Source organism: Rana temporaria, chromosome 1, assembly GCF_905171775.1.
Source record: "Rana temporaria chromosome 1, aRanTem1.1, whole genome shotgun sequence".
NCBI classification, from domain to species: Eukaryota; Metazoa; Chordata; class Amphibia; order Anura; family Ranidae; genus Rana; species Rana temporaria.
The window spans coordinates 513,739,473-513,754,028 of record NC_053489.1 but is presented as its reverse complement, the minus strand read 5'-3'; the positions used below and the strand labels follow the sequence as shown (position 1 = coordinate 513,754,028).

Here is a 14,556-nt window from a genome sequence, read left to right as displayed (position 1 = left end):
ATCATATTGAGGCTTGATCCACAGGGATTCTAATGCTGTTTAACCTCAGAAGGAGGTGTGGAAAGCCAGCCGGAAGTTGTATGGAGGTGGTTGTGCAATTGATTGACATCTGGAGCTCTAGCCAAGCCTCGCTGTGGTCTAGTACTTATCACCATTAGTGGCCACATTGAGGCTTGGATACTATGGCCCGGATTCACATACATCGGCGCATATTTATGTCGCTGTAGCGTATCTCTTTTACGCTACGCCGGCGCAACGCACAGAGGCAAGCACTGGATTCACAAAGCACTTGCTCCCACTCGCTGTTAAAGATACGCTGGGTTTCCTCGGCGTAAGCCAGTGTAGGTGGAAGTGGGCGTGAGCCATACTAATGAGGCGTGACCCCATGCAAATGATGGGCCAAGTGCCATAGAAGTACTTAAAATGAACGGCGCATGCGCCGTCCCGTGGCCGCATCCCAGTGCGCATGCTCAGAATCCAGGGCCGTCTTTACCACAGGGCAAACGGGGCAGCTGCCCAGGGCCCTGTCACTGTTGGGGGCCCAAAGCAACCCCCCCTTTTTTTTTTTTAGGGACAATTTTTTTTAGGGGCCTAGAGGCCCCCAGGGCCCAGGATGGCAACCCCCCTTTTTTTATTTATTTTTAAATAAAAAAAACATTTTTTTTTATATATTTTTATTTAATTTTTTATTAAAGGGCCAATTTTTTTATATATTTCTTTATTTCTTTTATTATATATATATATATATATATATATATATATATATATATATATATATATATATATATATATATATATATTAATGTTATTATTGTTATTATTATTATTATTATTATTATTATTATTATTAAAGGACCCAGAGGTCCCCAGGTGGCAACCCCCCTTTTTTTTATAAAAAAAACTTTTTTTTATATTATTTTATTTCTTTTTTTTCTTTTTATTTCTTTTTTTATATATATATATATATTTTTATTAAAGGGCTCAGAGGTCCCCAGGGCCCTGGATGGCAACACCCCCTTTTTTTTCATAAATGTTTATTTTTTATATATATTTTTTTATTTTTTATTAAAGGGCCCAGAGGTCCCGGATGGCAACCCCCTTTTTTTTGTAATTTATTTGTATTAAAAAAAAAATTATTAAAGGGCCCAGAGGTCCCCAGGGCCCCAGATGACAACCCCCTTTTTAAAATATATTTTTTATATATATTTTTTATTTCTTTTTTTCTTTTTATTAAAGGGCCCAGAGGTCCCCAGGGCCCCCGGATGGCTACACCCCTTTTGTTATATATATTTTTCTTTATTTCTTTCTTTATTTCTTTTTTTGTAAAGGGCCCCCTGCTTCTAAATTTGCGGCAGCCCCCCTCCTGCTTCTCAATTTCAGGCGGCAGCACCCCCCATACCAGTTCTCTGCTCCAGGGGGCCCATGCCTGAAGCTGTGTAAGTGGCCCCATAATTCCTGATGGCGGCCTTGCCGCCCGTTAAGCCCCTGTGCTGCCCACAAATCAGGCTGAAAATCATCAGCGGCACGCAGCCAGTGACAGTACTGCTTCCCTTCCCAGTGTTTTAAAATGTACAGCACCCCTAGCTTCCCTTTAGACGTGCACTTCTCCCTTCCTGCCACTGGGTGCTGCTTGTATATAAAAGTGAATTAGAATGTGATTTTATAACATCCCCAGTTTGCTCTTCCAGAGGCTGACTTCTTCATGTCCTGCTCCTCAAGGTATGTCACTGTTTGCTAATCTATATTGTAAATAGAAGTTTTCTGTAGAGTGTGCCCAAAGTCTTTATAATATTTGATGATTCACTGCAGGTCTGGTCAGTGTTTTAAAAAGTTCCTCTATTTTACACATGGCATGGTATGGGGTCACAGCACCGTCTGTCCTTTCTGCTTTAGCACCATGGGACCCCATGCCATGCCATGTGTAAAATAGAGGAACTCTTTAAATCACAGACCAGACCTGCAGTCCAGGCTGAGCAAGGCCTCAGAGCACATGGCATTACTGTCTGTATTTAACTGCTTGATGGGCTTATTTTGGGCCTGGCTGGTTCACATGTATGTGTTTTGGCGGCCCACATTTGCGCAGGCACAGCAGCCCATTCATTTGAATGGGCCACCATGCCTGCGTTTCCTGCAAAGAAAAGCGCATGCCTCATGTAATAGGCTGCGCACACAGCACGCCTATGCCCATCAAGCACTGTAATACAGCACTGTCTGTCCATTCTGCTGTCTGCTGTGACTTATCTGCAGTTCCCGCACTGTCAAACTTGCTGCATTTTAGACGTTTAGGTCACGCTTTTAAAAACACAGTGCGTTTGTGTGTGCAAGAACTGCAGGTAAGTAGCATGGTGCAAAAGCAGAATGGATTTCAAGGCAACTGTATTTTTAAAATGCTGAATGCACATTTTTTCTGCAGGAAACAAAGGCATGGCAGCCCATTCAAATCAATGGGCTGCTGTACCTGCACAAATGAGGACCGCCAAAACATACATGTGAACCAGCCAGGCCCAAAATAAGCTGGAGGGGGGCCCAAAAAAAATGTTTGCCCAGGGCCCAAACCATATTAAGGATGGCCCTGTCAGAATCACGTCGAGACAACTGCCTAAGATACGTCGAATCACTGCCTACGACGTGAACGTAACCTACGCCTAGTCATATTCACGTACAACGTAAACGACAAAAGATAGGATGGCTTGTGTTCCCTGGTCCATACCTTTGCATGAGTTGCGCGCCAATTGCAGGTTCTAAGTCAGTGTGGCTATTTGCGTGTCCCTGATGAGAGGGGGAACTTCTCTCTTTCCCCTCACTTCTTGTCTATACCTCGGTATTGACGTAGTGCATGTGTGCCGTGCGTTCCACGCAGTGCGCACGTGCATATCCAGGGACACCCGGACCGGAAGTGATGTCAGGGGTCAACTGACCCTTCACTTCCGGTGAGATCGGCTGCTCTTAAGACGGCGCTGACGGCTCCTCTGTCAGACGCCATCCATAGGGCGGAAGCACCAGTTCCTGTTAGGCACCCCATTGGAGACCTCACGCTTTTTGGACTGCCTAATTTACTTGCGGTTTGCAAGCTACTACGCTATTTAATTTACAGGTACTTATACTTGCTTTCAATAGTCTGCTTTATCCAAGGCTTTGCACTCCTGGCCCTGTCCAATCACGGACCATTTAGGACTAGTTTGCTTGATTATTTTGAGTTATAACATTAATTAGCCCAGCCGTTAGCTCTTTAGTTTTTTGGCTTTGGTATTGCTGTTATATATTATATGTATCCTCTGGGGGGTTCCAACTAGTATATATGGGATCTTTCTACGAGGTCAAATCCCCTCTATACAGTGAGGAAAATAAGTATTTGAACACCCTGCTATTTTGCAAGTTCTCCCACTTGGAAATCATGGAGGGGTCTGAAATTGTCATCGTAGGTGCATGTCCACTGTGAGACACATAATCAAAAAAAAAATCCAGAAATCACAATTTATGATTTTTTAACTATTTATTTGTATGATACAGCTACAAATAAGTATTTGAACACCTGTCTATCAGCTAGAATTCTGACCCTCAAAGACCTGTTAGTCTGCCTTTAAAATGTCCACCTCCACTCCATTTATTATCCTAAATTAGATGCACCTGTTTGAGGTCATTAGCTGCATAAAGACACCTGTCCACCCCATACAATCAGTAAGAATCCAACTACTAACATGGCCAAGACCAAAGAGCTGTCCAAAGACACTAGAGACAAAATTGTACACCTCCACAAGGCTGCAAAGGGCTACGGGGAAATTGCCAAGCAGCTTGGTGAAAAAAGGTCCACTGTTGGAGCAATCATTAGAAAATGGAAGAAGCTAAACATGACTGTCAATCTCCCTCGGACTGGGGCTCCATGCAAAATCTCACCTCGTGGGGTCTCAATGATCCTAAGAAAGGTGAGAAATCAGCCCAGGACTACACAGGAGGAGCTGGTCAATGACCTGAAAAGAGCTGGGACCACCGTTTCCAAGGTTACTGTTGGTAATACACTAAGACGTCATGGTTTGAAATCATGCATGGCACGGAAGGTTCCCCTGCTTAAACCAGCACATGTCAAGGCCCGTCTTAAGTTTGCCAATGACCATTTGGATGATCCAGAGGAGTCATGGGAGAAAGTCATGTGGTCAGATGAGACCAAAATAGAACTTTTTGGTCATAATTCCACTAACCGTGTTTGGAGGAAGAAGAATGATGAGTACCATCCCAAGAACACCATCCCTACTGTGAAGCATGGGGGTGGTAGCATCATGCTTTGGGGGTGTTTTTCTGCACATGGGACAGGGCGACTGCACTGTATTAAGGAGAGGATGACCGGGGCCATGTATTGCAAGATTTTGGGCAACAACCTCCTTCCCTCAGTTAGAGCTTTGAAGATGGGTCGAGGCTGGGTCTTCCAACATGACAATGACCCGAAGCACACAGCCAGGATAACCAAGGAGTGGCTCTGTAAGAAGCATATCAAGGTTCTGGCGTGGCCTAGCCAGTCTCCAGACCTAAACCCAATAGAGAATCTTTGGAGGGAGCTCAAACTCCGTGTTTCTCAGCGACAGCCCAGAAACCTGACTGATCTAGAGAAGATCTGTGTGGAGGAGTGGGCCAAAATCCCTCCCCCAGTGTGTGCAAACCTGGTGAAAAACTACAAGAAACGTTTGACCTCTGTAATTGCAAACAAAGGCTACTGTACCAAATATTAACATTGATTTTCTCAGGTGTTCAAATACTTATTTGCAGCTGTATCATACAAATAAATAGTTAAAAAAAATCATAAATTGTGATTTCTGGATTTTTTATTTTTTTGATTATGTCTCTCACAGTGGACATGCACCTACGATAACAATTTCAGACCCCTCCATGATTTCCAAGTTGGAGAACTTGCAAAATAGCAGGGTGTTCAAATACTTATTTTCATCACTGTATATATATATATATATATATATATATATATATATATATACTGTATATATATATACTGTATATACATATCTCCACAGCTTTGGGATGTCTATTTAAGTAATCCTCTTCTAGTAGTCACGTATGTCCACATCTATCCATATGCGTGTCGACCCTGGGGTATTTATAGGAACAGCAATATTATTCTTTGACCCTAATCTGGATAGCATGGCTCATTAAGCTGATTTCAGCTTGAGCCAGTATTACTGTGCTATTATGCTGTTTCTTACCAATTTACAGATTCTGATCTGTCGATGGTTGCTTTAATGATCTAATATCTATCTAATATCTGCACTTCGGTGGATCTGGCTACCACTGGGATTGCTGAATTGGTTGCTCCTCCCAGTATCAGGACTTATGGGCCGCGCTCGGTTTATTCAGTTTTTAGTAGATTAGGTAAGCACGTAGCAGTTTCTCTGCCAATATTTGTTATCATGCAATAAAGTTGTCATGTATTGTATATTAATTACTTATTTTTTTATACCCTATACAGACCACACAACACTAAAGATGGGTGCAAGGCCAAAAACGTTTTTTTATATATTTTTTTATTTCTTTTATTTTTATATATATATATATATATATATATATATATATATATATATATATATATATTTATTAAAGGGCTCAGAGGTCCCCAGAGCCCCATGTGGCAAACCCCCTTTTTTTAATATATAAATGTTTATTTTCTTATTTTTGTTTATCTATTTTTTTTATTTTTATTTTTCTTTTAAAGGGCCCAGAGGTCCCCAGGGCCCTGGATGGCAACCCCCCTTTTTTTTTTTTTTTTTTATAAATGTTTGTTTATTTTTATTAATTTTTTTTATATATTTTTTTTTTTTTTTTTTTTTATTAACTGCTTGCCGACCAGCCGCCGTCATTCTACAGGGGCAGGTCGGCTCTCCTGGGCGAGAGCACGTCATACTACGTCAGGTCTTTGAGCCGCCACTAGGGGCGCGTGCGCGCCACCGGAGGCGGGCGCGTGCGCGCCCTGCTCGCCCCCGACTCCCGTGCGTGTGCCCGGCGGGCACGATCGCCGCCGGGCACACGCGATCGCTCGTTACAGAGCGGGGACCGGGAGCTGTGTGTGTAAACACACAGCTCCCGGTCCTGTCAGCGGGGGAAATGCTGATCTTCTGTTCATACAATGTATGAACAGAGGATCAGTGTTTCCCCTAGTGAGTCCACCCCCCCCCACAGTAAGAACACACAAGGGACATACTTAACCCCTTCCCCGCCCCCTAGTGTTAACCCCTTCACTGCCAGTGGCATTTTTATAGTAATCCAATGCATTTTTATAGCACTGATCGCTATAAAAATGCCAATGGTCCCAAAAATGTGTCAAAAGTGTCCGAAGTGTCCGCCATAATGTCGCAGTACCGAAAAAAAATCGCTGATCGCCGCCATTACTAGTAAAAAAAAATATTAATAAAAATGCCATAAAAATACCCCCTATTTTGAAAACGCTATAACTTTTGCGCAAACCAATCAATTAACGCTTATTGCGATTTTTTTTTACGAAAAATATATAGAAGAATACGTATCGGCCTAAACTGAGGAAAAAAAATGTTTTTTATATATTTTTGGGGGATATTTATTATGGCAAAAAGTAAAAAATATTATTTTTTTTCGAAATTGTCGCTATATTTTTGTTTATAGCGCAAAAACTAAAAACCGCAGAGGTGATCAAATACCACCAAAAGAAAGCTCTATTTGTGGGAAAAAAAGGACGCCAATTTTGTTTGGGAGCCACGGCGCACGACCGCGCAATTGTCTGTTAAAGCGACGCAGTCCCGAATCGCAAAAAGGTCTCTGGTCTTTGGGCAGCAAAAAAATGTTTTTTATATATTTTTGGGGGATATTTATTATGGCAAAAAGTAAAAAATATTATTTTTTTTCGAAATTGTCGCTATATTTTTGTTTATAGCGCAAAAACTAAAAACCGCAGAGGTGATCAAATACCACCAAAAGAAAGCTCTATTTGTGGGAAAAAAAGGACGCCAATTTTGTTTGGGAGCCACGGCGCACGACCGCGCAATTGTCTGTTAAAGCGACGCAGTCCCGAATCGCAAAAAGGTCTCTGGTCTTTGGGCAGCAATATGGTCCGGGGGGTAAGTGGTTAAAGGGCCCAGGGGTTTCTTTTTTTTGTATTTTTATTAAAGGGCCCAGAGGTCCCGGATGGCAACCCACCTTTTTTGTAATTTCTTTTTATAAAAACCCCCCTTTTTTTTATATATATTTATATATATATATTTTACTTTATTTCTTCGGCTCCAGGGGGCCAAGCTGTGTAAGGGGCCCCATAATTCCTGATGACGGCCCTGCATGTTTGTTATTTACTTTTCAATCAATCACTTTAAGTCCACAAACAACACATAATAAAACATTTAATATACAGTGCCTCATAAAAGTATTCCTAACCCTTTACATTTTCCACATTTTGTGATGTTGCAACCAAAAATGTAAATGTATTGTATTGGGATGTTATGTGATAGACCAACACAAAGTGGCACATAATTGTGATAAATAGTTTTCAAAAATGTTTACAAATAAATATCTGAAAAGTGTGGTGTGCATTTGTATTCCGCCCCATTACTCTGATACCCCTAACTAAAATATAGTGGAACCAATTGCCTTCAGAAGTCACCTAATTAGTAATTAGAGTACACCCATGTGTAATTTAATCTCTGTATAAGTATAGCTGTTCTGAGAAGCCCTTATAGGCTTGTTAGAGAACCTTAGTGAACAAACAGCATCAATACAAAATACAAAATACAGGTCAATCTTAGAATAAAACCTGTTAGAGTCTGCAAAAGACTTGAGACTGGGCAGAGGTTCACCTTCCAACAACCCTAAGGGTACTTATAGCCGACATTGGGCCACGCGCTCCCGATGCTCGTGCAAGTCTATAAGGGGCGGATTTGTTCATGATGGGTGCGCATGAGGGTTGGATGCCTACATGAAGGGGGCGTATTTTGTAATGATGGGCAGTGCTGCTAAGATGGGGCGGAATTTTTCACGGAACTCAAACACATCTCCTAAACAAATATATTACTGCTATTCTTCCTACACGTGTTTTCGGGGAGGGGGGGTTAGCCAACTGAAGGGTGGGTTTTTCAATGTTAGCATGCGCTGCGCTTGCCGGGCATTTCTCGATAGAGGGCATTTCTCAACAGAACACCGGCATTATCGTTAAAGCGCTGCTAGTTTTAGCTGCACTTTACCGCTGTTATAGTGGGGCTTTTCGGCCACTACTGGGGCGATTTTAACATCTGCTAGCGACTTGCAGACACTTTGGCAGTGCTGCCCATTTATTTCAATAGGCAGAGCATTTTAGGAGCGATATATACTGCTCCCGCACCGCCCCAAAGATGCTGCTTGCAGGACTTTTTTTCCCGTCCTGACAAAATGTGGAAAATGTCAAGGGGTATGAATACTTTTTCAAGGTACTGTACAACTTACCTTTATTACAGAGAAAGAAAACGTAGGTTCAAAATAGGGTTAGATGCAAAGTTATCATGATATATTTGTATAAAATGACAGCTTTAGCGTTAAACATTGAGAACGAGTAACTAAAATAAGTCTAAACTCATTTTTAATAGTGACACTTACCTGAAAATTAAAATGATGCTGATTGTAGGCACAGTCCAGTGATACATTTATTGACACAAAGCTAGGGTAAGATTAGGCCATGATCTATGGTATTCATCTTGAAGGAGACAGAAGAGGTCTTGCAGATTTTCATCCAGTAAGGAAGTGTTTATTCGAGCCAACAGGCTGAGTAAAAAAAGATAATAGCATGACTTAGTAAATATTATGATCACACAGAAGCGGATTATTTTCACGAATTGGAATCTGCCAACACGTCATTGCCTTTGATACATATTTCAAAATAAATGCCTTTGTGTAAACTCTATGTAACTCTTTATTATTGTTGAAACAATCAATGTTATGCAATGACTTTCTTTGGAAGGAAAGCAAAATGTACTTTGGCAGAGCAATATTAAAGACTGTTGTCTATATTTACTGGCACATTGTAGAGTACTACAGGGATAGGAAGGGTAGGTGTAGGGATATTTACAATGACAAGTCTACGAATGAAGGAGTCGGACCTTTCGTTCATCTGGCCGACCTCCCTTCATAGAGCGCTTTTCAATGTGGAAAGAAATAATATGGCTTTTATGAATGGAACACAGTGACGGTGGGGAGGGCATTGACATCACTTGATGAGTATCTGTCACAGCTGCAGATACTCATAATAACCCCCACAGCACCAGAAGAATACAGCACCGAGGGTATCCTGGGGCAGAGGACTTTAGATTTCAACCTAACACAGCAACCACCAACACACAGGACATGTTCATTCATGGTTAGGGATGAGCCCGATATTGGAGTCAACGTGACTCCAACATCGGGTGTTCGCCTCTTCACGGAATAGCAAACAATTTGCGTTTTTCTCTGCAAATTCGAAAGCCGTGGAACACCTTTTCAAAGTCTATGGGATATTAACATGCTCATTTTAAAGGTTTATATGCACGTTATTGTCATAAAAAGTGTTTGGGGACCCGGGTCCTGCCCCAGGGGACATGTATCAATGCAAACAAAAAAAAGTTTAAAAAACGGCCTTTATTTCGGGAGCAGTTATTTTAATAATGCTTAAAGTGAAACAATAAAAGTGAAATATTCCTTTAAATTTCGTACCTGGGGGGTGTCTATAGTATGCCTGTAAAGTGGCACATTTTTCCTGTGTTTAGAACAGTCCCGCAGCAAAATTACATTTCTAAAAGAAAAAAAGGCATTTAAAACTACTCATGTCTGTAATGAATTGTCGGGGCTCGGCAAAACACATAAATTTAATAATAAAAAAAAAACAGCATGGGTTCACCCCCCCCCCCCCCCCCCCAATACATTACCAGTTCTTTAATGCTGGGTTTAGTTTTTAACCACTTGGGATCCGCGCTATGGACAAAAGACGTCCACAGTGCGGCTCTCAAGTGGCGAGTGGATGTCTTTAGACGTCCTGTTGTTGTCATTCCCCGTGCGCGCCGCTGGGGGGCGCGCAGCGGGGAAACAACGTGCCCGGCGGAAGCCGATGCGTGTGCCTGGCGGTCGCGATGTCCGTCGGGTACACACGATCGTTGGTAACACAGCAGGGACGTGGAGCTCTGTGTGTAAACACAGAGCTCCACGTGCTGTCAGAGAGTGAGGACCGATCTGTGTCCCTTGTACATAGGGACACAGCATCGGTCACCTCCCCCAGTCACCCCCCTTCCGCCACACAGTTAGAACACACCCAGGCCACACATTTAACCCCTTCCTCACCCCCTAGCGTTAACCCCTTTACTGCCAGTCACATTTATACAGTAATTAGTGCATTTTTATAACACTGATCGCTGTATAAATGTGAATGGTCCCAAAATTGTGTCAAAAGTGTCCGATATGTCAGCCACAATATCGCAGGTCTCACAAAAAAATCGCAGATCGCCGCCATTACTAGTTAAAAAAAAAATACATAAATCTATCCCCTATTTTGTAGGCGCTATAACTTTTGCGCAAACCAATCGATAAACGCTTATTCCGATTTTTTTTTACAAAAATATGTAGAAGAATACGTATCGGCCTAAACTGAGGGAAATTTTAATTTTTAAAAAAAAAAAATTGGGATATTATTATAACAAAAAGTAAAAAATATTGTGTTTTTTTTCAAAATTTTCTGTCTTTTTATGTTTATAGCGCAAAAAATAAAAATCGCAGAGATGATCAAATACGACCAAAAGAAAGCTCTATTTGTGGGGAAAAAATGATAAAAATATAATTTGGGTACCGTGTTGTATGACCGCGCAATTGTCATTCAAAATGCGTCAGCGCTGAAAGCTGAAAATTGGTCTGGGCACGAAGGGGGTTTAAGTGCCCAGTAATAAAGTGGTTAATGTATGCAAGGAGACTGATGATAAAGAAACAATAAAGCACCTTTCACGCATTTGCAACATCCATGTCCTTTTAGTTATGGCTGGTGAAGATTTATGGACCCATTTTAGATCTGTGGTCAGTCGGATGGACTTGCGCACATTTTTACCAGACTACCACCTATCTGTCTCATTTTAAAAATGGCAAAGGATGCAGGCATTTTCCTATTTTTTTATCCGGACCTGGATGAACTTGGAGGTAATTGTATATAAACAGTCTCACATCTCTTTTCATCTACCTGCACATAGATGCTTCTTCTGTTCAGGTCTACCTTTGTAAAAAGGACCTCAGTTTTTTGGTGTAATGCTTGCATTATTGCCTTTAGTAAACCCATTCTAAAGATTTCAATAGTCACAGGATCTACCCAGATAGGGACCCCCGTTGCTCTCGCTGCCTGACTCAGCCGCGTACTCTAATACACATGCTTTGGGAGTGCCACAAGGTACAGGTCTTTTGGAGGGAGGTATTTGACCTGGTTAATCTTAAAGGGGTTGTAAAGGTTTGTCTTTTATTTTCTAAAAAGGTTCCTTTAAGCTAGTGCATTGTTGGGTCACTAACCTTTTCCTTCAATTTCCCTTCTAAATGTTTTTTTTTTCTTTGTTTGAATTTCTCACTTCCTGTTTCTCCTCAGTAAGCTTTCCACCATCATCCGAGCGGTGGAAAGTCATTTAGAACAGCTTACTGAACACCTTACTGTGGAGGAACAGGAAGTGAGAAATTCAGACAAAGAAAACAAAGAAAAAAAACATTAAAAAGGGAAATTGAAGGAAAAGGTAAGTGAACCAACAATGCACTAGCTTAAAGTAACCTATTTAGAAAATAAAAAAACAACTTTACAACCCCTTTAAACTAGATGCGTCACTCCCCCTGTCACCAGAGCTGGCCCTTCTGGGAATACCGGATGATGAACAAAGGTCCCATCACTGCAAACTGCTTATTGCATATTTGCTGTATTATGCAAAAAAGGCAGTTGTCTGTAAGTGGCCTTCTCCTGATCCGCCATCTGTGTCCTCCTGGCTAGCTATGATTAATGCTGCACTGCCACTATACAAGATGACGTATATAAGCATAGGTTGATCCTGGAAATTTGATAAGGTGTGGCAACTGTGGACTTCGCCTTAGGTGGGCTCCTCTCTCCCCTCTTGTTTTTGGACTTCCATGGGTTTTGGTTTGTCCTTATTGTTTCCATGCTGCCTGTACTCTGATATTGTGTATGTTATAAATGTCAGTTGTTTGTAATGTTATGTCAGTCTACTGATTATTATCTGCTTAAAGCGGGAGTTCACCTGAAAAAAAAATGTTAACCTTAGATTGATGCTCATTTTGTCAAGGGGAATCAGGTAGTTTTTTTAAAATCAAAGCCGTACTTACCATTTTAGAGAGCGATCTTCTCCGCCGTTTCCGGGTATGGTCTTCGGGACTGGGCGTTCCTATTTGATTGACAGGCTTCCGACAGGCTTCCGACGGTCGCATACATCGCGTCACGAGTAGCCGAAAGAAGCCGAACGTCGGTGTGGCTCTATACGGCGCCTGCGCACTGACGTTTGGCTACTTTTGGAAAATCGTGACACGATAGATGCGACCGTCGGAAGCCTGTCGGAAGCCTGTCAATCAAATAGGAACGCCCAGTCCCGCAGCTCATACCCGGAAGCGGCGGAGAAGATCGCTCTCTAAAACGGTAAGTACGGCTTTGATTTTAAAAAAAACTACCCGATTCCCCTAGACAAAATGAGCCTCAATCTAAGGTTAAAAATTAACTTTTCGGGTGAACCTCCACTTTAATAAAGAAAAATCTGATTGATTTCAATAGTGATTGCAACAATGTAGAGAATGTTCACTTATAAAATGTTCAGTTAAAGGGTTAGTTCACCTTTACCAAAAAAAACTGCCTATACAGGTAAGGGGTCTCTGTAGATATAAACAAATTGTGCAGCTTTGAACAAAGTTAAATAATGATTTAAACCCCCAGTCGATTGAAACCCCCTCACATGTTTTCTCTCCTATGTCACAGAAGCTCTGGGAGCTCTGGGAGAAGTAACACTAGAGCATGTCTTAGCAATGTCCTAGCAACAAGGCAGGGCGGGATTATGCCAGCTCTGGGAGTTTTTCAGCCAGGCTTCATTATATATACAAATGGCTTGAACCCATAGCAAGGGCATTATTTAACTTTAGTATAGTTGGCCCAAACCTACAGCAAGGGCAGTATTTAAAGTGGAAGTAAACCCTTCTATCATTTTCTGCCAAGGAAGCTGCCATCTTAGCCTTTGTTTGACCCATTATGTCACCAGCCATTGGATGGTTTGACAGTTTGGTTGAGAGCACAACTAATGTGACAGCAAGCATTTCCGGCATGCCGGAAATGTTAACTGTTTTTTGAAACGATCAAATTGATTGGTTTACTTCCGCTTTAACTTTAGTCAAAGCTGCACCATTTGTTTTTACCTACATGTAGGCAGGTGCAGTCTACTGTCTCCACTGCAGGTGGTGCTATCTGCAGCGACACTGCAGATGGGAGGAAGTTATGAGAAACATGTCTCCTCTATGGCTTCCTTGGTCACTGGGGAAGCGATCTGATAGGATGCTGCCACCCTATGTGACTCTGGTGACCATCTTGGGTAAGGCAGAGCCTTTTTAAGATTTGGCGCACTTTTTGGCGAGTTGGTAGAGTAGGGACAGGTAACCCGCCTATGAGGAACAGTACTAGCTCTAGGGCAAGTTTCCTGATGACACCTTTTGGACACCTTCTAGACTGGGCACAAGATGGCCAGGCTGCATTCTGCCCCCTCTCAACAGAAGCTGTCAGTCCAGCTGAAATCTGCTCCTTCACATTGTTGGAAACTGTGAGTACACCCAGCTGGGTAGCTTTCCTACTTGTTTTTTTGTAAACCGTTGCTACATTGCCTCAATGCAAGTTTTACGTTGCACCCAACTGTGTGAATTATTGCTGCCACACACATTGCACTCCATATACACACAGGTGCCCCTTACCTGCATAGGCAGTTTTTTTTTTTTGGAAAGGTGGACTAACCCTTTAAAGGACATCTGATCCCAAAAACAAAATATATTGCAGCTTAGCAGCTCTGAATAGTGTAGTGCAGGGATATGCATTTAGCGGACCTGCAGCTGCTACAAAACTACAAGTCCCATCATGCCTCTGCCTCTGGGTGTCATGATTGTTTGTGGCTGTGAGTCCTACAGAGTCTGCAGCTGTTGCAGACTTGTAGTTCTGCAACAGCTGGAGGTCCACTAATTGCATATCCCTGGTGTAGTGGCTGCATTGGTTTTCTTAAATATTTACTGCATCTTAATTAATTCGTTTTTCAGGCTACATTTTCTCTCCCCCCCCGTGAAGCAGTCTCCACTTCCAGCTATTGTATTCACCAGGAATTGGCCAAAACCCAAGCTGTCAATGGCAGCTTTACGTAATAAACAAATGATCACATTTCTCACTGGCCATTTTTATCTGCTTATTTGCTCAGTGGCCCACCAAGAACCCTTTTTCACAAAAAGTGCTCCAAATGAACTGAATGTTGCATAAAATATAAATAATCAAATATGCCAAATATTACAAAATGTGCTTAAATTGTATACTACAGTTTACAGATTACTACA

At 41.9% G+C, this 14,556-nt stretch overlaps 1 protein-coding gene across 3 annotated transcripts in view; it reads right to left on the bottom strand.

The window, feature by feature from the left end:
- The window catches only part of LOC120919292 (interleukin-15-like), a 77,655-nt gene that overhangs the window by 28,195 nt on the left and 34,904 nt on the right, over positions 1-14,556 (bottom strand). For all 3 annotated transcript variants that reach the window (XM_040331392.1, XM_040331374.1, XM_040331382.1), the window contains exon 2: positions 8,590-8,754. In XM_040331392.1, the coding sequence (XP_040187326.1) occupies positions 8,590-8,636 (47 nt within the window). In that variant the 5' untranslated portion in view covers positions 8,637-8,754. The remainder of the gene's footprint in view (positions 1-8,589; positions 8,755-14,556) is intronic.